Genomic DNA, 24,005 nt, shown 5'->3' on the forward strand with positions numbered 1-24,005 from the left:
GACAACAGACACCAAATATTTCTTTATCATAAATTCGTTTATTATTTATTATTTATTTTTTAAATCTATGAACCCTAATAACAAGTATATATAATATTTAAATTTGAATTTAAATTTTGCTAAAAATATTTATAAAAAAAAACTAACTTCTCTACTAAATTTTACTGATAAAAAGGAAATTTAAAATCTTTTACTTTTTAGTATCATTGAATAAGTTAAATCTTTTGAAGTAAAAAGGTAATTTTTCTAAATTTCTAAAGTATGGTCTAGTTCAGGATTGAATTCAATTTTACTTTTAAAAAATTTACTATTCGTTTGAATTCCAAATTCCCGATCATTAAATTTAAATTTATATATAGTATCCATATATGACTCTTTCTGTTTCTGATCTCCATCCACTGTTTCACTTTGATTTCACTTCAGCTCGGAAGAAGGACCCATTTCTTCCAATTCATCTTTCTTTCCTTACTAGGGTTAGGGTTTTAGTGAGAAATGGGTAGCCCGAAGAAGAACGAAAGCAAGGGCTTTTTTGCCTCCGTATCTTCTAGCTTCTCCGTTTTCAGCAACGCTATGCACCGATCCGTCAATGGGTACTTCCATCATCACTCATTCCTTCAATACTCCTCAAAGCTATAGACTTTACTCACTTAATTGCATCGCTTAATTCTCTTATGCTTACCAGATTTCTGCATACGCATATGCTAGGATTGTTCATGTGATTTGAACTATTTAGGTTCCCGTATTAGTATTGCTGCAATGCTTCATCTAGTTAGTAGTTAGTAGCACATAAGTGTTCTAATAGGATAAAGAATTCGCTTTTTCAACTAAAAGCATGAGATTTTATTTGTTTTGACTTACTTTGCCACATGGTTCTTACATGATTAAAACGGCTAGGTGAAAGAAACTTGGCTGAATTCACTCTCTGTGCTTTGTAGCTCTTAGCTCCATACCAGATAAACTACTGTATGCTGCTTTGAAGAATTTTTGTGCATCATTATGATGGATTATGAATTATGTAGTATAAATAGTCAAAGAGAAGTCAGATGAAGTTCCATCTGACTAATAAAGCCATGAAGTTCCATCTGTGATATAATCCTATATGTGTGTCAATTTCCTAACTCCTAAGCCTATTTATATGATTTACCTTTGGTTCTAGACTTTTGGGATATGAAGGTGTAGAAGTCATAAATCCAGAGGGAGGTAAAGAAGATGCAGAGGAAGAAGCTCAGAGGGGAAGATGGAAGCAGGAGGTGTTTATTTCCTTTTTCTTTTTAGAAAGATATTTAAGTTATTTTCTAACCCCTTGTTCAGGCGTTTAAAATCCTTTTGGCAGTTACCCTTTACCTAAGGTAAATTGTTTGTGTGCTTGTTGTCTGAACATTATTATTCATGTTCCCTCTCTTTGGCTTGTGAATTTATAGGATAGAGATAGTTATTGGAAGATGATGCAGAAATATATTGGCGCAGATGTAACATCAATGGTGACACTACCAGTTATTATCTTTGAGCCAATGACTATGCTTCAGAAAATGGCAGAGGTCTGATAACTAGGAGATGTTGGTTGTTATTATTTATGTATTTTGTAATGCCAATTGATTGAGTTTTTATATCGCACAACCTAGTTGATGGAGTACTCCTACTTGTTGGATCGGGCTGATGAATCAGAGGATCCATACATGCGGTTGGTATATGCATGTAAGTTCTTATTCCCCTTCTATTCCTCTTTTTCATGTACCCCTTTTCGAACATAGAGATATATTATTAGAAAGGAATCAGTGGCATAGAAGAGACATTTGAAGCATTCAAAATTTCAAACTACTTGTTCTCAATTATTTGCATGACTGACTTCCAATTCTATTAGTTCTTCTTCTTGTATTAGAATAACTTTGATCCTATCTCTAATTACACGTCACTCTTGTGATACATGTAATCATCTCAGCATCATGGGCTATATCTGTGTACTTTGCGTACCAGCGAACATGGAAGCCTTTCAATCCAATCCTTGGAGAGACTTATGAATTGGTTAACCATGGTGGAATTACATTTCTTGCAGAACAGGTATCCATCCAGTATGGGATTCTCATGGGAGCTCTCTAATTCAGATTGTTGTACATCACTCTCTCTCAAATATGTTTTGTATGACAGCATTTGCAAGAAGTTTAACCACTCCTGTTTGATGTCAAAATGAATGAATATTAAGGATATTCTTAATGTCTCTTTTTCTATTTTGGTATATTAAGTTCTTTAATTTAAATTTCAGGTGAGTCATCATCCCCCAATGAGTGCTGGGCATGCTGAGAATGACCATTTTGCATATGATGTGACTTCAAAGTTAAAAACAAAGTTTTTGGGAAATTCTGTTGATGTTTATCCTGTTGGAAGGTAATCATCATGAAATTTAATTTGTTGGTACCTTGTTATGTTGTCATTTGTTGTTTAAGAAGGAATTAGTTTTGTGGATTATTGTTCGCAGAACACGAGTGACCCTCAAGAGAGATGGTGTTGTCTTAGATTTGGTGCCTCCACCTACAAAAGTTAACAACTTGATATTTGGCCGGACTTGGGTTGATTCACCCGGGGAAATGATAATGACAAATTTAACAACAGGAGACAAAGCTGTACTGTACTTTCAACCCTGTGGTTGGTTTGGGTCTGTAACATATCCCTCGCTTCTGTTTGAAAAATTAATCATATCCCTCACTACCATTAACTTACAATTTATGCATATGATCATTTGAAGATAATTGAGTAAAGTTTGTTTCCTCCTTCATCTATTTATGACTTCTATATTTCTTCTTTCATCTGTGTAAGTAGCTACTATTGTCAGCACATACAACTGTCGTTATGTACCTGATTTAGCTCTACCTGTTTCCTGATCTGCTGCAGTGCTGGTCGCTATGAAGTTGATGGATATATTTACAATTCTTCTGAGGAGCCTAAAATATTAATGACTGGGAAATGGAATGAATCACTGAGTTGCCAACCTTGTGACCCAGAAGGAGAGCCTCTACCAAACACGGAAATGAAAGAGGTGGTTTTTCTTTTCCGTGATAAACCATGACTTATTTATGCATATCTGTTGAGGAGATGCACATATCCTTATGGCCTTGTTTCTGGTACTAAAAATATAACAATGCTGCTATGAAGAAGGCTGATACTTCACTATTGTCATTGCCATTTCCTCTCTAATTAATGCAGGTTTGGCATGTTGCTGATGTTCCACCAAATGATAAATTCCAGTACACACATTTTGCCCACAAAATAAACAGCTTTGACACTGCCCCCAAAAAGTTGCTGGCATCAGACTCTCGTTTACGCCCAGATAGATATGCACTTGAGTTGGGTGATCTGTCGAAAGCTGGAACAGAGAAAACCAGGTTTCTCACCCTCTATTTTCTTGCTTTTTCTGTCACCGTTATGTCCAAACACATTGCAAAGTATTCCAAAAGCAATACAATTATTAATTTAAGAGTTCAATATGATCTATGTTTTCTTCTATGCTCATTGTTGAGATATTGAAATTATTGAGCTGAGGTAGATGCAAATTCCATTCTTTTATTTATGTTGCTTTTGTTCATTTCCAGCTTGGAGGAGAGGCAGCGAGCTGAAAAGAGAGCCCGGGAAGCAAACGGGCATAACTTCACACCAAGATGGTTTGATCTAACTGAAGAGGTGACAACAACTCCATGGGGAGAATTGGAAATCTACCAGTATAATGGTAAATATTCCGAACACCGGGCTTCTATCGATAACTCTGGCAGCATTGATAATGTTGATGTTAAATCAACTGAATTCAATCCATGGCAATATGGTAACTTGTCCACAGAGTGAACAAGTTCCAAAACGCTTTTGGTTCTTGGATGCTACCAAAGTTGTTGTAACTTCCTCTTCATACATGGAAGAAATCATGAGTATTTTGGTTTTCTTGTTGGCTTGTGTACATTGTATCTTAAGTTCTGTTCTGCCTTAACTGAACTTAATATTTTAATTGAGATATAGAGTTTTAATTGTGATATAGTGTTTTAAATGGAGCCTTATTTGTGATTACTTGTATATACTCTTAGCCTAATTTGTGAGCATATTTTTCACTCGTGGCCTATTCCTATCATTAAAACTAAAACATGCAAGATATTGAAGGATTCTCATTTTGAATCAATATAATTATAAAGGATAAAGTATTAAATTGGTCCCTACGCTTGTGCAGAATCCTGTTTTGGTCCTTAAAGTTTAAAGTGTTCTATTTGAATCCAAAAAAGTTTCATTTAGTTTCAATATAGTTTTACCGTGAGGTCAAAGTTAAATAATTAACGAAACGTGCTACATAACAGCAGTACAAGAACAAGATCGATAATCTGGAGAACAAGTACAAACTCCAAAGGCATAAAATCAATCGTGGATGTATCAATATCTTTATTTATCATTCTTCTTAATTCTATAGAAAATATTTTATTTAGATTTAAGAAAAATAATAAATAAATGTATTGATGTATCCACAGTTGATTTTGTGCCTCTAGAGCTTGTACTTGTTCTCCGACATTGTTCATTTGTTCTTGTACTGCTGTCATGTAAAACATTCCGTTAATTATTTAACTTTGACCTTACGGTGGGATTACATTAAAGTTAAATGAAACTTTTTTTTATTCAAATAGAACACTCTAAACATTAAGGACCAAAACAGGATTACACCCAAACGTATGGACCAATTTAGTACTTTACCCTAATTATAAATCAGCGGAGCTGTTTTCAAGAGAATTATTTAAATGAGATAGTCAATTAATAATATCTTAATCAGTTAAAGCACTTTAAATTCTTTTGATGAGATAAGCAAAAGAGACATCCACTTAGGGATTCAAAAGGTTACTTTTTCAACAAGTTATTCATAATGCTCAATGATGATTCCAATTGGTAACTAGTTTTCACCTTTACCATTTCTCTATTCGGGATGCAAACAATTTAATCATCATGGATCACATACTTTAGGTAGTGTTTACTTACAGAGATTAAAATTAAGATTGGAGAACTAAGACTTAGGATTGTATTTTGTGCCAAAAACTAGAAGTTTGGAACTAAAATTTTAGTTTCGAGACATAAAATTTCAATCCTTTCAGTACTTTCAAAAAGTGAAGATACAAAGGACTAAAATTTCTAAGCACAGAGATTGAAACTTTAAGAATATTTGCTTCAATAACTATAAATATTTTAATAAATATTCTTATTTTATATACATATTTATCTTAAACGAATAGAATATTAAGACATAATTCAATCTTGTATATTTTATACCAAATATAATACAGAAATCTGTCTTCCAAATTATGTGACTAATTCAACGAGTACGTTTTAGATCACAAATTTGTATGATATCCCTTAAATTGTTTTTTGAATTGAGTTAGATCTGTTCAATTGTAATACGATCAAGATAAGTTGGTGTTGTCTGTTATGTATGTTCCTTATGTATGGTATATAAATATAAATTCTTTGAATCTCAGATCTGTGACTAGCTTAATAACATAATATATCATCATCAGACAGAGACAAAAATGTAAAGCTTTTCCAGCTTTATTTCTAGGGTTAGAAATGGATTCGGATTCCTTTTCGGCTTGCAATTATAACTACGAAATGGCCAAATCTGCAATCTCTCTCATTTCATGGGCCAGCTTGCATATCCACAAAACTAGAAAAGCTTTATTTGGTTAAACTTGATTATTATTTCTCACTTAACATGAAATTTATATAACAAATAGTAGGCAACTTAGATCTTGTCATAGTTCGTTGTAGATAGCTAGGCAACGATGCCTACAAAGATGTCACAAAAAGGACTTGGCTTATTACTATTCAATATTCATCATCACATGTTCATGTGGTTCGTTATATATATAGCTCAATAGTATGTTCCATGTGTAAATTACTAAATTCTCCACATTAAAATAGAAGTTGCAAAAATATATAATGATAAAGACAATATATATTTACCAACGAGTTATATTTCAAATGACATAATCTTTTCATACTCACTTACAAGTTGCAGATTCGAGTTTTTCTATCTTTTGAAAAAAAACGACAATATATATTTATTTGGAGAAAACATGACGATAATATAATGGATGACGATTTAAAAGTGAGCAACAGGTACACCTGCGGTTAGCACTCACCTCACCACACATTATTGGATTAAATTAAAATAGTTACACGGTTTGAGATTGAATGTGATTGCTTTGCATGTTTATGCTTATTATGCTTTCACTCTCTCTCACATTGGTCCCCTCTCCACACTGCATCCAGGACCATGCTTCTATCTCTTTTCTAATCCAAACATTTTGTATTTTCAGCTTCATTAATCTATGTAAAAAACATAAAATATCAGAAAAATTAATCACATACATATATTTGTCTATATCATTCCTCCAAATTATTTTACATGATTTTGTAAAAATGGGTAAAAAAATTTATATGAATTTGGAATTGATTTTTTATACCATGGCCAATTAGGTAAAATACATGTATAGACTTACCCATTTTTACAATTTACAAAAAGTAAATACATGTTGACACCTATTGATACCTGATACATTATAGACATTAAGGTAGCGTTTGTTTTCGGAGACAGGACACGAAGACATGGACAGCACATTCTTAAAAAGTGTTTGGAAGCAAAGTCATGGACACTGAACATATTGTCTCCGGGACAATTTTTTATACTTTTGTGTCCAGGACAATGATGGATACGGAATTTGGAAGAGGGACACGGACTGTTTTTATGAATTTTTTTTCTTTTTTGTCTATGGTGCTATTTTTTATTATTCCACTGTTACCCCTTCTTATTTTTCCTATTTTGCGTTATTCTCAGAAAGTACTTTTTTTTTACTCCATGCTCTTTTTCTATCTCTACGTTCTTTTTCTTTTTCTTTTTTTGTCAGGTACTCTCTCATTTTTATAAAAATTTTTATTGGACTGGATAATTTCTTTTTTCTTATCATTCTTACTTCAACATCATTTTAACCTTATATTATATTATTTGATTTGTAATAAAAATAATAACAAAAATAATTAGTCTGGAGACTTTTAAAAGATAAATATTATAAAGGTAAAATTGATATTTTAAAATGCTAAAAAATAATTTATAAATTGTAATTGATTTTATATAATTTAAAAAAAATTAATTTTTTGAAAAGAAAAATAAAATTTTAGATAAAAAAAATTAATTTTCTAAATAAAAATAGATTTTTATGTGCAAAAATTAATTTTTTTCCATTTAAAAATGGATTCTTTTTTAAAATTGATTTTGTATTTAAAATTAATTGGCTTATTAACCTAAATGAAATTTTTTATTAATCAAATTCAGATTTTTTTTGTTAATATTAACCATATGTATTCTTACATATTAATAATAAATTTAAAAAAAATAATTATATTTATAAATTTTATTTTAATATAAATATTATTATATAATTTTTTATTAAAATTTTTGACTGCTTCAAATATTTTTTTCAAGTTCCCACTGTCTGTACTCCTACGTACTCTCACTATTTATTAAATTAGTTTATATTAAAAAATTTAGAATCACATGACTATTTTAGTCATTTTATATAATATTTTAGTCTTGTACATGTGTATCCAAACATAATACTGGACATTACATTAGTGTCCTATCCATCGTATCCAAACACGATACACAAAACATAATTTTTAATGTCTCTATCCTATTATCTTTATCTCAGTGTCCTGTTCTGTCATGTCTCTACAAACAAACGCTACCTAATTTCTGTTTTTTTAACCATCAAAATAATTGAATGTTTTGATGAGTGTACTGGATCAAAATGACCGACTGAGCCGGTTGCATGGGTCACTGGTATAAAACCTTGGAGGGTTTAAGTAAAGGTTCCGTGTACCATGGTTTTTGACAGGGTTTTTGGTTTTTCTGATTCCTGAATTCTTCTTTAAAAAAAAACAAACAAACAAATTTTCCTGGAAAATTTACAGAGAAAGTGGATGTTTTTTAGCTTTGGCTTCTCCGTTCTCACATTTGCCGGAATTTCGCTTTTCTGAGCAGCAAACTGTAACAAGAGGTGAGACCACGTGTTCCGTTTCATCAACTTCTTTGTTCTTTACGCTAAGTTTTCGGTGCTTTTCAACTCGTGTATCACGTTGTCTGAGTGAGGGTTTTCATGCTTCCATGATTTTATCTTTTCTCTCTTTTCTGGAACTTAATGTAATGGCTTAAGCCTTAAGCTGTTTGGATTTGATGAGTGGAATTGGTTATTCAATGAGATCTATCGTGTATCATCTGTGATCTATATTGTACTCTGAATTCCGGTTGCTTCTGTGCTAGTGAACTTGTCTTTCTTGTTCGTTGATAATTTATCACCATAATTGTTTTCAGAAACTCTTGCTGAGTTGCTGTATTTGTTTTATTTATAGTTTGAGCTGAATTTAACAGTTGAATCTTGAGTTACTTTGTATTTCATTTAAATATGTTTTTATGCCATATCCTCTGTGCTGTGCGCGTGATTATCACATTTGAACGAGTGATTATGGACATGTATTATGTATATATTTTTTGTTCGCCTTTACGTCAAGGGAATTGGATCCAGCTTCCAGTGAAAGTTTATCAGTTGGCTTCATTTGAAATAGAGGATTGAGAATATTATTAGATTGGAGTTTCCTTGCATTAAAAGTTTCAGCTATGAGTGATTCTTTTTGAAATGGTGTTTGGCTGAATTTAATTACTTGCTAATGGAAAAATGATGTCGATTTTGTTTGTAAATATTGATATCTTCCTACCTTTTATTTATTTATTTTAATTTAGTGTTTGTAACTGGTACACTGTAACACATCTGAGCATTTACTTGTGACTTAGAGTGTATACTGTTAAGCTTTCATATTGAGGTGTGATGAAGAGCCAAAGAGGTCAAGTAATATGAAGATTGTGCATTTATTTGATGATATCAATATTTTCTGGATTACAGGTTTCTTGCGTTTGATCAATCCATTTTGGCATGGTTCCTGAAATATGGTGCTGCAGAAGAGGTTAGACTATGGATTTAATGGCTACGAAGCACCAGCTGTTCCACGAGCTACCCGAACAACTAGAGTAAATATATTCTGCTTCTCATTTGGGATACTCTCTTTTAATTTATTAAAACCATCCATATAATTATATTTCAAAATATTTTCTAGAGGAGAACCAAATTTCAAAGAAGAGTCCAAGATGATCAGATGTGTGCCATTGATTTATTGGCCACCCTAGCAGGTAAATTCTTTTTCCAAGATAAAGGGAATCCAACCATGCCTAGTGATGCATCAACAGATAAGGATCAGCATGGATTTGTTGAAGGGTGCCAAGATTCAGACAAACCTCTCAAAGATGAGCTTTTTTACAAACAAAGTTTTGACAACAACCACTTCCCTCACTTTTCTTCACAAACAAACAAACAAAATTGCCCATTGAATGAACTCCAAAATCACGAAATTGATGTCCATTTAGGCAATGCTTCTGTAATAATAAGTTCCTGTAGCTCAGAAAGGCTAGTTTCTGAGAAATTAGTGGATGCCAAATGCCCTAACAAAATGAAAAATTTTACTAGCAAAGACATATTAGGTTCTTCTGGTCATCCAGTGGTTAATTGTTGTAAATTAGATGGTGAAAGTAAAACTAATAAACTAAAGGATAAGCTGCATAAGCTTGAGAAGGTTTCAATTGATCTTGGGACTAAGATGTGTGGTTTTGAGGATCCACCAACTGAAAAGCCTCCTACACGGATCAGTTTAGGTAGCAAAGCCAAGTTGTCTAAGTATGTTGACATATTTTCCTATAGCTCATTGCCCAAAGGCTGTGACAATGTGTCAGCAGTTAGAAGAGATGATGACGAAAACTTTTCTGGGTCCACTCACCCTTGTACAAAAACGAAGTCCTTTATGCCAGTGACTGGTATACATGGTAGAAGACTAAGGAAATTATTGAGTTGTAAATACAGCAAAATTGCTCAGGAGTTGAAGAATGATACACTTGCTAGCAGTGGTGAGTCATTATTTATGGTATGAAATTACTGAGCTCTTCTTTCTTTAACTTTCATGCTTCTTTGTATGTTTACTAATCTGGTTTTTCAACTGGAAACATGTTAATTTTAGATGAAACTTTGAAGCCAACTTACTCTAGTAAGAAGAACTACTATAAACGCCAAAGATCTCAGATGAATATTCCTTTCAAAAAGCGGAAGCAGTTTCATTGTAGCTCTGTTTCAAATTCCAGTGGATTTATCAGAAGTGCTGACATTTATTATTCACCTGAGAGTGGTAGGAATCAAGATTCCTCTCCAAGGATGCATGAAGCTTTTAATCTAAATGTCTTCCTGCTATTCAAACTGCTTTTTGTTTTTTATCAGCAATGAAGTACGTTGGGATTATATTTTCTAAATAGATTCCAAAATCTTTTGCGCAGACTGTGGAATACCAGTCTTGGAATCCCCACTAGGATGTAGAAGAGGTGATCCTGGTATGAGAAGATTCTTACATGATTCTTTATGCATTCTGATTTGATTTTGTATAAGACTACAAAGGGGTTCTTACATGTAGATTTTTTTCTTTCAACCAGTGAATATTAGGATCAAGTCATTTACAGTCCCAGAGCTTTTTATTGAGATTCCAGAAACTGCTACCGTAGGATCCTTGAAGGTGTAATATCATAAATTTCATTTACATGCTTTGTCATAACATAAGTCATTCTGATTTTTTTTCCACACAACTTTATTCTGCTGCAGCGGACAGTTATGGATGCAGTAACTACTGTGCTTGGAGGTGGATTACATGTTGGTGTCGTTCTTCAAGGAAAGAAAGTTAGAGATGACAGTAAAACTCTACTTCAAGCTGGAATATCCCATGATAACCAGTTGGATGCTTTGGGTTTCACCTTGGAGCCTAATGTTTCACAAAGGCTACCACCTCTACATGCTTCAACATCGCATTCTCTAATAAGGTAATCCATAACTAACAAAGTATATTTTCTAGCATCATTAGCATGGTTTTCTGTAATTATTATACATAGTTTTGTTCTACAAAATTTTATTGTTGAATTTCACATCTAAAATTTTAAATATGATAATTCAGGTATCCTTCCAATCCAGCTGTAACTCATCAGAGGACTCGAGGTATTTCTGACATGTTAATTGATCATCAAGTAACCAGTTTAGGTAACCATGTTGAAAGTGAGCATGATTCAGCACCTTCTCTAATCAACAAAGCTAAGGAGAAGAGTACCGTAGATTCTAAACCACTGATTTCTTTTCCTGAAATGAGTAAGGATGAAAAAGTTATGATACCTGTGGTCCAGAAGTCAAAGCCATCTGAGATTTTGCAGCGGCGAATTCGTCGGCCTTTTTCAGTTGATGAAGTGGAGGCACTGATTCAATCAGTTGAGAAATTGGGAACTGGAAGGTAAGATTTAAGTTTGTTAAATTATTATAATGGGGTCTTCACATATACATTGATAAGTAACTAATTAAGACCAACAGAAAATAATTAGTTCCTAATACCTATTCTATTTGTTTGCAATAATGAAATAAAAGTGCACGGAATTTTCTGGCTTCTTTCTTTTAAATGAGTATATGTTTAGATATTTCCTCTGACAATCCCTTATATATTTGTATACTTTTTGTTACAATCAGGTGGCGCGATGTTAAATGTCATGCTTTCGGTAACGTGGACCATCGGACATATGTGGATTTAAAGGTAAAAAAAACTGTTTGTGACTTCTTCTGCACGGCAACTACACTAGCTTTTTTATGTTGTGTTGATTCGAAAAGGTTTATTTCTTGCTTCTTCATCTTTGAAGTTTGAACTTCTTTGTCAAGGGTTAGATAGTTGAATTCTAGGATGATAGACAGGATACTTTTGGTATGACTTATCTTCAATAAATTGAATTTGTTCTATAAATACTTGATTATCTGTGATAATAATTTAATATAGTGATGGGTCAGAAATAAATAAATAAGCAAACAAGAGTTTAATTTCTATGAATTGTCGGAATAAAAAACGGACATTTAATTAGGTGGTCAAGAACATAAAAAATGGCAAACTTCCAAACCCGATATCTAAAAAGAACCACAGCAGCAATACCTTGTTGGATGTCAATATAAAGTCTTTTATATTGTGAGTGCATTTCTGGGATTGAGCAGGATAAGTGGAAAACACTGGTGCACACGGCAGGAATATCCCCTCGGCAAAGAAGGGGAGAGCCTGTTCCCCAAGATCTTTTGGACAGGGTCCTAAAAGCACAAGCATATTGGTCCCAGCACCAAACTAAGCAACATCACAAAACTAACCTCTTAGATCAAGGGTTGCCAATAGGACCTGGCTATGTACATGGGATAACTGCATAGGTTTCTGTCTAAATTTCATTGAGCTGTCATTTAGTTTTGTAATTATAATATATCCTTGTTCAAAGTTTATTATGTAAGTTAATGATGCAATAGATAGCTGGTTAACACAATTCTTATGATGTCAATGTTACTGTAAATATATTTAAGTTGCTTGTTATGTGAGTGTGTTTTTTACCACTTGACATTGAAATCTATCTGGAAATGTAATTACTAATTAGATAAGTACGTGGTGTATTATTATTATTATTATTTTGGACAGTGGTAGTTTCATTTCATGTGTCGTTGAAAATATTTCATGTGCCATTGACTCGTTGAAAATAAGAGAGAGCTTATCTTAAAATTTCAATGTATGAATTAATTAAGGTGAATTTTATGATGTTTATAATTTGGTATCTATTTTTTGTTTAATTTATTTTTTATAATAAATTTTAAATATTCATAATTATTTATTTTTATATTTTTAAAATTAAATATTAATTTTTATTTTTTTTAATAAGTTAGAGAAACACCTTTAGATACAATAACAATCATCATTCATTAAATGGAGAACACTGGCATAATAAAATTCCATCAAGATTCGAATCTTAGTGGCCTGATCCAAATCAATCATTAATTCATTATTGTTGTTGGATCGCTCTATTTTAAAATATGGTCTAATCGAATTTTAGAATTGTTTATGTCTGTCTGTAGACACATGCAGAGGACATTACCACAGAGGATCAAAGTCACACTCCCTAATACAATGAAGTATGAACCCCATCAATATTTAGTGGTTATTAGACATTCTTTCAAGATTTGACATGTGATGCCTGTTTTATATTGAACCTTATATTCTTAACCTTAAAAGGAAAAAAAAAAAGGAAAAGAAGGAAAGTGATGGCTGTTTTATATTTTCTTATGTTAGTCGCACTTTTTCATTAAAAAAATTATTTATTAATTTAATATATTTTAATTAAATTATTTAATGTAAAATATATAATGTCTTAATTATTATCTCTATATCAAGACATATTTTGTGTGAGTTGTCATTCCATTTCAATACAAATCAGAAATTATTCCAGGCAGAATTGCCAACCCTTATCTTACTGATCACGTTATTTTATTTTAATTGTCAGAAAATTCTAGCAAGCATTCCTTTTTTGAGGGAACTAACAAAAAAATGCCTCATTTAGCTGACTTCATGTCTAACCAAAATGGTTGGGACTTGAGAGAATGTGTGGCTAAGGATCAACTATGGCATGATGCATGCATATTGTATTGTATTTGCATAATTTATGAAATATTAGGCCACCGATGAATTAGATGATTTTATAATGAGTTATTCATGTCAATTTCTTTTATTAAAATATTAAATAACTTAAATTTAAAAATAAATAATAAATCACAAAGTATAATTTTTTTCCACATAATAATTAGTCTCATTTATCTATTTAAGTAATTGTTAATGTTCAAATTCAATAAAATAATTTATTAATTAGTTATAAATTTTTAAATAAAACTTAAAATTATAAAATATTATTTTTTGTCAAACAACTAATGTTAAATATATATTAAAATTAATTATTGATTTAAAATATATATTAAAAATAATTAATTTTAATAATGATTTTTAGTATTTTTATTTGTGGAAAATGGAAATACGGTAAAAAAAATTCACAATAATTTATCCACATAAGCGGTTGCAGTAAAGCGAGTGAGTGACAACAAACGTGATGAAGATGAGAATTTATAGTTTTTAAGATTCTCTGTCTCTGACCATAGTGTGACTTGTTGTTGCCACCGTTTCACAATTCCCTCGTTTCATTTTCTTAACCATTTCTCTACCTCCTTCTCTCTTCTATATTCTCTATCTCTTTCTTTCATATTCGGCTAACTATACCCAATTATTTTATTTATTATTTTAAAAAAAATTGAAAAAAAAAGGAACTACCCTCTTCTGCTGCTGCTGTGCTGCATGTTGTTAATCTCAAGCTCCTTACTTGTTGTGATAATCAGGTTTGCTTACTCAACAATTTGTCTATTTTTTCCTCAATTTCATTTTTTGTACGCATGAATCACGCGGCTCTAGCTCCTAGGGTTCTAAAGTTTCCTTCTTCAGCTAGTTTTAATACATGCATGTAAGGTTTTGATGTGAGCTGTGTTTTAATTATCTGCACATCCATAAATCCTTGTCTTTTTCATGGCATTCTGCTTCTGCCCTAGCTACATTTGATTTTCCATGGAATATAGTATATATTAACATCTTATATTATTGTGGGAAGGTAGATATTTAAACCTGAAAGGGGATTAAATGTTAATTATTTAAATTTAATTTTGATTTAGGACAGGATACTATGGCCTTGTTTTGTTTGGTTCATGTAGCCATGCAATGTTTAGTAGTTGTTGTTGTAGTGGTGGTGGTTTTTATGGTGACATATAACTACACTTTTGATTAATAATATTGATGGAAGAGGTGAATTTTCTTTCAGATTTCATGCCTTTGAAAATGGATCCTAATTTCAACTCCAGTTTCCTCAATGGATTTAGATTCAACCAAGTTCCCACTATCCCCAATGTAGAGGAACAGTGCCCTGATCCTGTAAATGGGTTGGAAACCATGAACTTTGGATTCATGAATGACCCTTTTCTTCTTCCACCTGATCAAAACAATTCTCAAAATCCTACTTCTTCTATTTCCACCATTACTACTGCAGATGAAGATTCTCCCTTGGATGACACCGATTTCTCTGCAACCGTACTACGATACATAAACCAGATGCTTATGGAAGAGGACATGGAGGAGAAGCCTTGTATGTTCCATGATTCATTGGCTTTACAAGCTGCTGAGAAATCATTGTATGATGCCATTGGTGGGACATACCCTCATCTTCCTCCTCATCCTCTTTCTTCTTCCATACAGCATCAAGCTCAAAACTACCACAATGTTGAAAGCCCTGATGATAGCCTCTCTAGTAACTTCAGTAGTTATAGTAGCGGCCTCAGCACCATTAGTACTAGCAACTTGGTTGAGTCACATTGGAGCAACTTTGACCCTTCAGAGTATAAGCCTTCTATACTACAAACTTCCTTTCCTGCTGACTTTGTTTTTCAGGCGAGTTCGAACCCCGGCACACAGTCTTCCACGAACAATAGAAATAGCTTTACTACAGCCAACAATGGTGGTGGATTGTTGGGGAGTTCAGGTGCTGGATTTTTCGATTCATCATTTCTGAGCAAAAGTGAGTCCATGCTGCAGTTTAAGAGGGGAATGGAGGAAGCCAGTAAGTTTCTTCCTAAGGGGAATCCGCTGGTTATTGACTTGGAGAATAGCACCTTTAACCCTTCTTTTCAAAAGGCTCCTCAGCATGTGGACATTAAGGAGGAGAGAGATGAAAGGGAGTATTTTTCTGGTGAGTCAAAAGGGAGAAAGAATCACGAGCGGGAAGATCAAGTGGAATTACAAGATGGGAGGAGCAACAAACAGTCTGCGATTTACAGGGAAGACAGTGAGCTATCAGAATTGTTTGATAAAATACTGCTCGGCACAGGGTGTGGAAAAGAGGCACCTCCCAGATGCATTTGTGACGAAGACAAACCTAATGGGCAAGACAAGAATGTGCAGCAAAAGGAAGAAACAAACAAGTTTAGCAGTGGAAAGAATCGTGTTAAGAAACAAGGTAATAAGAAGGGAGTTGTTGATCTGAGGACCCTATTGGTTCTGTGCGCACAAGCTGTTTCATCTGATGATCATTCAACTGCTAATGAGTTATTGAAGCAGATTAGACAGCACTCTTCACGTCTAGGTGATGGGTCTCAGAGGCTGGCACATTGTTTTGCAAATGCCCTTGAAGCACGCTTGGCCGGCTCTGGCACCCAGCTATACACTTCTCTGACCTCCAAAAGAAAATCTGCTGCAGATATGGTGAAAGCATATCAAATGTTTATATCAGCCTGCCCATTCAAGAAGCTTGCTATCATTTTTGCTAACCATACAATTCTGAACCTACCCAAGCCCAAGGAAGTGGAAACTCTTCATATTATTGATTTTGGTATCCGTTACGGCTTCCAGTGGCCTGCCCTTATTTTTCGTCTATCAAAGAGACCTGGTGGTCCTCCCAAGCTGCGCATAACAGGGATCGAGCTTCCACAACCAGGTTTCAGGCCAGCAGAGAGAGTCCAGGAGACAGGGCGTCGCCTAGCTAAGTATTGTGAACGCTTTAATGTTCCTTTTGAGTTCAATGCTATTGCACAGAAATGGGAAACCATCAAAATTGAGGACCTGAAGATAAAAGAAAATGAACTTCTTGCAGTGAATTGTATGGTTCGGTTTAAGAATCTACTTGATGAGACTGTTGTGTTGAATAGTCCCAGGGATGCTGTCTTGAAATTAATTAGGAAGGCCAATCCTAATATATTTATACACGCTACTGTCAATGGGAACTACAATGCCCCATTCTTTGTGACACGGTTCCGGGAGGCTCTTTTTCATTACTCTACATTGTTTGATGTGCTTGACACCAATGTTGATCGCGAAGATCCAATGAGGTTGATGTTTGAGGAGGAGTTCTTTGGCAGGGAGGTAGTGAATATTATAGCTTGTGAGGGTTCTGAGAGGGTTGAGCGACCCGAAACATACAAGCAATGGCAGGTTCGGAATACAAGGGCAGGGTTTAGGCAACTCCCCTTGGATGACCACCTCATTCACAAACTAAGATGTAAACTGAAAGATGTGTACCATGGTGATTTCATGCTTGATGTGGATGGCAACTACATGCTTCAAGGTTGGAAGGGCCGAATCATTTATGCTTCCTCTTGTTGGATACCAGCATAGGTGTGAACATTTGACAATGTTGTCCATAGTTAGGAGTAGTACTTGAAGAGTTTGTAGGAGTCAGTCATTTTAGGATTCTGGTAAAATCTAACATGGAGATATCATAAAGTTTCCATGGTTGTAGGAGACATTGTCAAATGGTGTAGCATAGTTTCAGTAATAAGAATACCTTGCACTTGGCTGTGTATAAGTATAATACAATTAATATTAATGCTACCCGAATGACTTATAAATATGCATATTCGTTGTGAATTTTTCTGAGCTAACAAGATATTAATGTAGAAAGCATTCTGAATTGTTGGATTTACAGCTTCCTGAAAATGTAGAAATCATTCTGAACAGGATTGCTCAGTAACATGATGAATTATTATGGTTGGCTCTGATTGTAGGAACTAGGATGGGATGTCTTAGCTGAAATAAGATTAATGATTTTCTGATTTGGTGTGACTTAAGGCTCTGTCCTATGATAATAGAGGTACAACACACGTGATTCTAGGCCAATTTTAATCGTGGTCTTTATTATTATTCTTAGGGAGCAAATAATTAATTAACAAATAAGAGCTAGACAGATAAAGAAAGAGTAACAGTAATTAAGTTTACTAACTTCAAATAAATCTAAACAGGAGTCAAGATGGTTTCTTTACTAACACAACTTATTTGTCAAAACAAATAGTAAAATAATAATAACAATATATTCAACCATTAATAATAAACTCACAATTAAACAGCAAGCAAGTACCTTTGAAAATTATTAGTCTTCTGTTATAGGCATTTAAGTGAAAACATAGAAAATTAGAAATAGAAAATTCAAAGAAGTATGAATGATAGAGACTTGGCTTAGTCCCTAGAACAACACGTGATGGATGAAGAAAGTCTCAGCTTGGCAACCAAGTAACCCATCTTGTTCCCCCACCCTCACATGACGCTTTATGGCGTTGAATCAAGTTGTCTATATCCTACTTATTCAATGTTTGTTTCTAGAAAGTTTTTTTTGGTCCCTAAACATTTTGGAGAAAATTCATATACATGTCTATATTTGTTCCCTTCCATCTTTGAGGAATTTTTGGATTTTATATATATATATATATATATATATATATATATATATATATATATATATATATATATTAGGAAGGATAAACTTGAAAAAATGGAACAATATCTAGTGATCCGTCTATTGGATTTTTGTTTGAAAAAAAATTGTGCCTATTTTTATAATGAAAAAATAGTGTCCGTGTATGTTGATTGAAAATAGAAACATGGACAAGAAATATTGGAGACCAACATATTAGTAAAAAAAAAATTGAGATTTTATTAGAATTGACTAAAATCCTCTTTTTTTTAAAAAAATAGAATTGTTTGTTTGCTCTTTTGTAATTAATTAAAAGAAATGTAATGTGATAATGTTTATTTTCATCTGTTGATGAGTTGATAGTCATTAGTCAAACATTTGAAGATGCTACTAACTGAAGTGACATAATATCACCCAACTCATACAATGCACCTTAATAAGTGCCTCTCCACTTTTGAACACAATATATACCACTCAACTTCTCCGAAGGTTCCTGCTGTTAATAGTTAATAGTTAATGTTCTCCATCCTATGTTTCTTCTTTTGATTGGTCCAACCTATATAATATTATATATGTTGATAATAGTTAAGATATGCTCTTAATTAGTCAAAATAGCTGGCTGCTATGTACCTTTATATATAACATCATCTCACCCAACCTACCCTTTTACCTTAAGCCAGGGATTCCTACAAATTTTCTGTCTTTGCAACTTCCCTTAATTAGTGGTCAGTAACTTACTTGCTTTTATACAATTTTATTATTATGATATAATGAATCAAGAAAGAATCTTATGTAATATTTTCATGGCTTCATTCATATATAGTCTATAAATTCATTTGATTATTGTTTCTTGACCAGAATAAGCTATTAGGGTGTGGGTGTTGGTGATTTTGATTGTTGTTTCTCAAATCTCAACCAACATAGCTACCAATCGATGGATCCAAATTATCCTATAGGCGGCAGTGATGATTTCATGAACAGCTTCCAAATTGGTGAAGATGGCACCATAATATTCTCTGATGATCAAAATCAGTTTTATTATGATGCCAACCAACACCTTGATCCTCTTTACCAGCATGTTGCAGACCAACTTTTTGATGAATTTCCTCAGTACACAAGCTATGTGGAAGAAGCTGCAGCTGCTCCTGTTGCCTCCACCGCGGTGGATCCTTCTGTTGAGGACGCTGATTTCTCAGAAACAGCAAAGTTTATAACACAAGTTCTCATGGAAGAGGGTGTTGAACAAAGGCCATTCTATGACCCTTTCAGCTTGAATGCCACTGAGCAATCCTTCTATGATGCTCTTAACGATGTTCTCATAGACAACATCAACTTGCCACTCTCCCCCAATGAACACCCTCTTGATGTTCATCATCAAGGTGGAACAACCAGCAGCAGCAGCAGCGGCAGCAACAGTGGCAACAACAACGACAATCAAAACAATAACAACCCTGTTGATGAGAACTCTAGCGAGTTTCTGAAGCCTTCTGTTTCTCCTGATACCTTTACCTCTGGTGATCATGCTTTTCAGTTTAACTCCCATGCCATTTCTCAACATGACTCGAATGCTTCCTATGTTACTAATTTTGGTGTGTATGATGTGGATACTTCTTTTACCAAGTTGTTGGCTCAAAATATTTTCAGCGACTCAGATTCTGTCTCCCAGTTCAGGAGAGGCTTAGAGGAAGCTAGCAAGTTTCTTCCTCCGGGACCTCAGCTTGTGACTGGTTTTGAGACCACACCGGCTGTCGCGGTGCCTATAGACGAACTAAAGGGAGATAAAGCCGTTGGGTTAAAGGGCAGAAAGAATCATGAACGTGAAGAATGGAGTGATGATACAGAAGAAGGGAGGAGTAACAAGCATTCGGCAACTAGCAGTGTAGTTGATGAGAGTGAATTATCTGAAATGTTTGATAAAGTATTGCTTAGTATTGGTGCCCCAATGTGCTTTCCAGTAAACAATGAAGTAGAGAAAGCTTCTAATCCCTCAACCTCTAATGGAGGGAAGGGTCGTCCTAAGAGACAAGGGAAGAAGAAAGAAACCATTGATTTGAGGACCCTTTTGGTTCTGTGTGCACAAGCTGTATCTGCTTGTGACAACAGGACTGCCACTGAGCTTCTCAAGCAAATTAGGCAGCATTCGACTCCCTCTGGGGATGCAACGCAAAGAACGGCTCATTACTTCGCCAATGGCCTTGAAGCACGCTTGCATGGTGATGGCACTGGAACACAAGGATTCTACACCTATGTCAGCACCAAGAGGCTAAGTGCTGCTGAGTTTTTGAAAGCTTACAAGGTGTTCATGAGTGCCTGCCCTTTTTCGAAGTTTGCAAATTTCTTTGCAAACAAGATGATAATGAAAGCAGCTCAAAATGCAGAAACACTTCACATCATTGATTTTGGTATCTTATATGGTTTCCAGTGGCCAATTCTGATTAAGTTCCTCTCAGACAGAGAAACTGGACCCCTCAAGAAGCTGAAGATCACAGGAATAGAGTTTCCCCAACCTGGTTTCCGTCCTGCAGAAAGACTTCACGAGACTGGTCGTCGTCTTGCTAACTACTGCGAGCGTTTCAAGGTTCCCTTTGAGTATAATGCCATAGCATCAAGGAACTGGGAAACCATCCAGGTTGAAGACTTTAAAATTGAGAGCAATGAATTTCTTGCTGTGAACTGTCATAAGAGGTTTGAGAATTTGATGGATGAAACAATTGAAGTGAACAGTCCTAGAGATGCAGTGTTGCAGTTGATCAAGAAGATAAATCCGGATATTTTTGTTCAGGCCATTGTTAATGGATCTTATAATGCACCTTTCTTTGCCACACGTTTCAGGGAGGCACTGTTCCATTTTTCTGCAATTTATGACATGTGTGACGCTGTCATCCCCCGTGACAATGAGAAGAGAATGAAGATTGAGAGAGAGATTATAGGCCGGGAGGTTTTGAATGTTGTGGCGTGCGAAGGTTTTGAAAGGATTGATAGGCCTGAGACATACAAGCAATGGCAGGCTAGGAATACAAGGGCTGGTTTCAAGCAGCTTCCCTTGAATGAGGAGCTAATGGCCAAATTTTCAGCCAAGTTAAAGGAATGGTACCACAAAGACTTTGTCTTCGATGAGGATGGCAACTGGATGCTTCAAGGTTGGAAGGGCCGCGTCTTATACGCTTCCACTTGTTGGGTGCCTGCATAGTGAGTTGCCACTGTCCTCTTGGTCTTGTTTCGGAACTCATCCTAGACTTTTTAAGGTATGATTCCAAGAATCAGTCCTAAGATTTTACTCCATCCATTTTTGTAGGTTGTTTTCAAGGTTGGTTAGAAAAATACTAGAGCGCTATAAACTTTGATAGAATTTGGTTGCCAGAGTGATATTGATGCGATTTGATGATTAACTCCTGGATTAATAAGGGGATTTTGCTGTGTTTTATTCAACAACTATCATGATTTTTGTCAAAGAATGCAGCAAGATTTCATCCTTTGAGTTATAGTCCTGCTAGGCACTTTATCTAGTTTAGTTATTCCAGCTTTTATGTTGTAATGATGAAGCTTATTTTGCTCTTAAAATTGTTACAGGTTCTGGTAATCCTGGTTTGGTCTATTAGCTTAACCTTGAGGTATTGTGACTATTATTCATCCAAGCTTTGCACAAAAAGCTACTCTGTATAATTAATGGCTGCACTTCCTTTGTAGAATTGAGACTCATCAATATAATGTAATGAAGCTCTGTAATGATATTTGAGGAGGGTATAGCAGAGTCAGAAAGCCCTTTAAGCATGTTAGAGCTAAAATATTTGCAATGAGAACATTCTGAGATATTTTCTCTCTGACCATTTTATTAGGTACTTAGCATTTTCTGGAAGACAAATTATCCACTGAATTGACAGCATGTGATTGGTTCTTGTTTGTTGGTTCCGTGTTTTGAAAGTCAGTTTTAAATGCAGCAACTTGTCTGAAACTTTAAATTAGATACAACCGAAAACGGAGTTTGTGAACCTTAATCACATGCTGATGAACAATCTTGATATCTTCCTCTGAAGAGCTACTAATGGATTGAGTGTTGTCTAAGATAGCATGCTTGCTTATTTAAGTGCTAACATAAGTGATATAACCTAGAACATTATCACTTTTGTATTTAGGGATGGTTAAACAAGAATGTTATTAGTATACCAAAATCAGTTATCATACATTTATGTATAAATATATAGTTGATTTTAGTGAACATTTAATATTACTGTATATTAAATTAAGCAAAAGTATTATTTGTACATTAAAATCAATCACCATATATTATGTATTATTTAACTCGTTTTTAATGTAAATTTTATAATTCAACATGTATTTTTATACTAATAACTAATTTTAATAGTTAATTTTAATGTGTATCTATTATGATTGTAAATTATGAATATACTAAATTTTGTTTTCGGTCAGTGAGTCACTAACGGCATGATGAGTTAGCACGTCCATGCCATATGTTGTAAGAGCTAGCCGATGAAGTATAGACTGTATTCGCGTGTCGAACAAATTTCGGACATGATACTAATCAACACTCATATAATATGTGTCTTTTGTATCTAACTGTGTCTAAATAAAAAAATAAAAAATTATTTTTGGGATACATTTGGACACATCTAAATACGTGTCAGTATGTCCAACCTTATTCTTAACATGAATATGAAAATAAATTTAAAAATAATATATATTATTATTTATTAAAACAAAATTATTTTAAATATTTTATATAATTAAAAAATATTTAAAATAATTAAAAAATTAATTTATATTTTAGTATCAATAAAATATACAAATATTATTATAATTTATCTAAAAAATATTTTTTATATTTTATATATATGTTGTGTCTTCATACCTTATAAAAATTTAAAATTTGTATGTCTTCGTATCTATATCATATCATACTCCGTATTCATATTATTATCCTATATCAGAGACTAACTAATAATAATAATAATACTTTAAATTTATAAATGATTTAATTATTTCAAAATATATATGATGATTAACACTAACTCTATATTTAAACAACCTACCAATCTAGTCACAAAAAAAAAAAAAACCTACCTACCTACCTTACTCTAATAACCCTGTTATTTTACCAATAATGTTATATTTGCAAGTATTTTTGTAAACTAATCCAATTAAATTAGCATAAATTCAATAAAAAAATACGTACATATGTTATTACTTCTTTTTTGAATGTGTGCAACACATAAACTTTTATTAGAAAGCACATAAAATTTGTTGATATAGCACAAAAAAATTTTACATAATACAAATTTATCGATATATTACAAAAATTTTTGTACATATCACATAAATATTTGCACATAACACATAATTTTTTACTGCAAATGTATTTTTTTAATTGACTGAGTCAATGTTCTGAGTATATAGTCCTTATAATTTATGTGGTGTATATTTTGTTGGTTGGGTGTCAATATTTTATGCATGTAATTTTTTTAAAAAAATTGTGTTGGGCACCAAAATTTTTATGTTGTGTGCAAGGGCAGAGTTAGATAAAATATTAGAGGATGGCAAAAAATATTTACACAATAAAATAAGATTAAAATAAAATTTTAAGAGAGACTAAATTAAAATTTACATATAATTTACATGGAAAAAATCAAAATTAGTGGGGCTGTTACCCCCCTTTCTCTTCATGTAACTCCGCCCCTGGTTGTGTGCCGAAATTTTTGTGCTCTAATTTTCTGAACATATATAGAGCTGCAAA

General features: G+C 33.5%; 4 protein-coding genes across 5 annotated transcripts; all 4 read left to right on the top strand.

Moving 5' to 3' along the window:
• The first annotated feature begins 17 nt into the window (after positions 1 to 17).
• LOC112787881 (oxysterol-binding protein-related protein 3C) lies at positions 18 to 4,013 on the top strand. The gene is made up of 10 exons (XM_025830400.3): positions 18 to 590; positions 1,157 to 1,250; positions 1,422 to 1,538; positions 1,623 to 1,695; positions 1,940 to 2,058; positions 2,261 to 2,382; positions 2,474 to 2,650; positions 2,887 to 3,031; positions 3,199 to 3,377; positions 3,585 to 4,013. Exons 1-10 carry the CDS (start codon positions 493 to 495, stop codon positions 3,829 to 3,831), a joined length of 1,371 nt encoding a protein of 456 aa, XP_025686185.1. The 5' UTR covers positions 18 to 492; the 3' UTR covers positions 3,832 to 4,013.
• A 3,868-nt stretch (positions 4,014 to 7,881) lies between these two features.
• LOC112787971 (telomere repeat-binding protein 5) lies at positions 7,882 to 12,596 on the top strand. The gene is made up of 10 exons (XM_025830405.2): positions 7,882 to 8,066; positions 8,967 to 9,091; positions 9,178 to 10,018; positions 10,129 to 10,293; positions 10,439 to 10,492; positions 10,592 to 10,671; positions 10,758 to 10,972; positions 11,104 to 11,430; positions 11,661 to 11,724; positions 12,171 to 12,596. The coding sequence occupies exons 2-10, from the start codon at positions 9,011 to 9,013 to the stop codon at positions 12,372 to 12,374; spliced, it is 2,031 nt and encodes a 676-aa protein (XP_025686190.1). The 5' UTR covers positions 7,882 to 8,066; positions 8,967 to 9,010; the 3' UTR covers positions 12,375 to 12,596.
• Positions 12,597 to 14,065: 1,469 nt separating this feature from the next.
• On the top strand, positions 14,066 to 17,436 carry LOC112787997 (scarecrow-like protein 14). The gene is made up of 2 exons (XM_025830407.3): positions 14,066 to 14,369; positions 14,843 to 17,436. Exon 2 carries the CDS (start codon positions 14,848 to 14,850, stop codon positions 17,182 to 17,184), a length of 2,337 nt encoding a protein of 778 aa, XP_025686192.1. The 5' UTR covers positions 14,066 to 14,369; positions 14,843 to 14,847; the 3' UTR covers positions 17,185 to 17,436.
• A 1,226-nt stretch (positions 17,437 to 18,662) lies between these two features.
• LOC112788013 (scarecrow-like protein 34) lies at positions 18,663 to 22,083 on the top strand. Of its 2 annotated transcripts, XR_003195398.3 has the most exons (3): positions 18,663 to 18,981; positions 19,115 to 21,501; positions 21,827 to 22,083. XR_003195398.3 is itself a non-coding variant. In XM_025830409.3 (2 exons), exon 2 carries the CDS (start codon positions 19,191 to 19,193, stop codon positions 21,444 to 21,446), a length of 2,256 nt encoding a protein of 751 aa, XP_025686194.1. In that variant the 5' UTR covers positions 18,722 to 18,981; positions 19,115 to 19,190; the 3' UTR covers positions 21,447 to 21,817. The 2 variants fall into 2 exon arrangements, 1 of the variants encoding a protein (XP_025686194.1); XM_025830409.3 differs by lacking the exon at positions 21,827 to 22,083 and having other exon boundaries at positions 18,722 to 18,981; positions 19,115 to 21,817.
• Positions 22,084 to 24,005: the final 1,922 nt, after the last annotated feature.

This window comes from Arachis hypogaea, chromosome 3, assembly GCF_003086295.3.
Source record: "Arachis hypogaea cultivar Tifrunner chromosome 3, arahy.Tifrunner.gnm2.J5K5, whole genome shotgun sequence".
NCBI classification, from domain to species: Eukaryota; Viridiplantae; Streptophyta; class Magnoliopsida; order Fabales; family Fabaceae; genus Arachis; species Arachis hypogaea.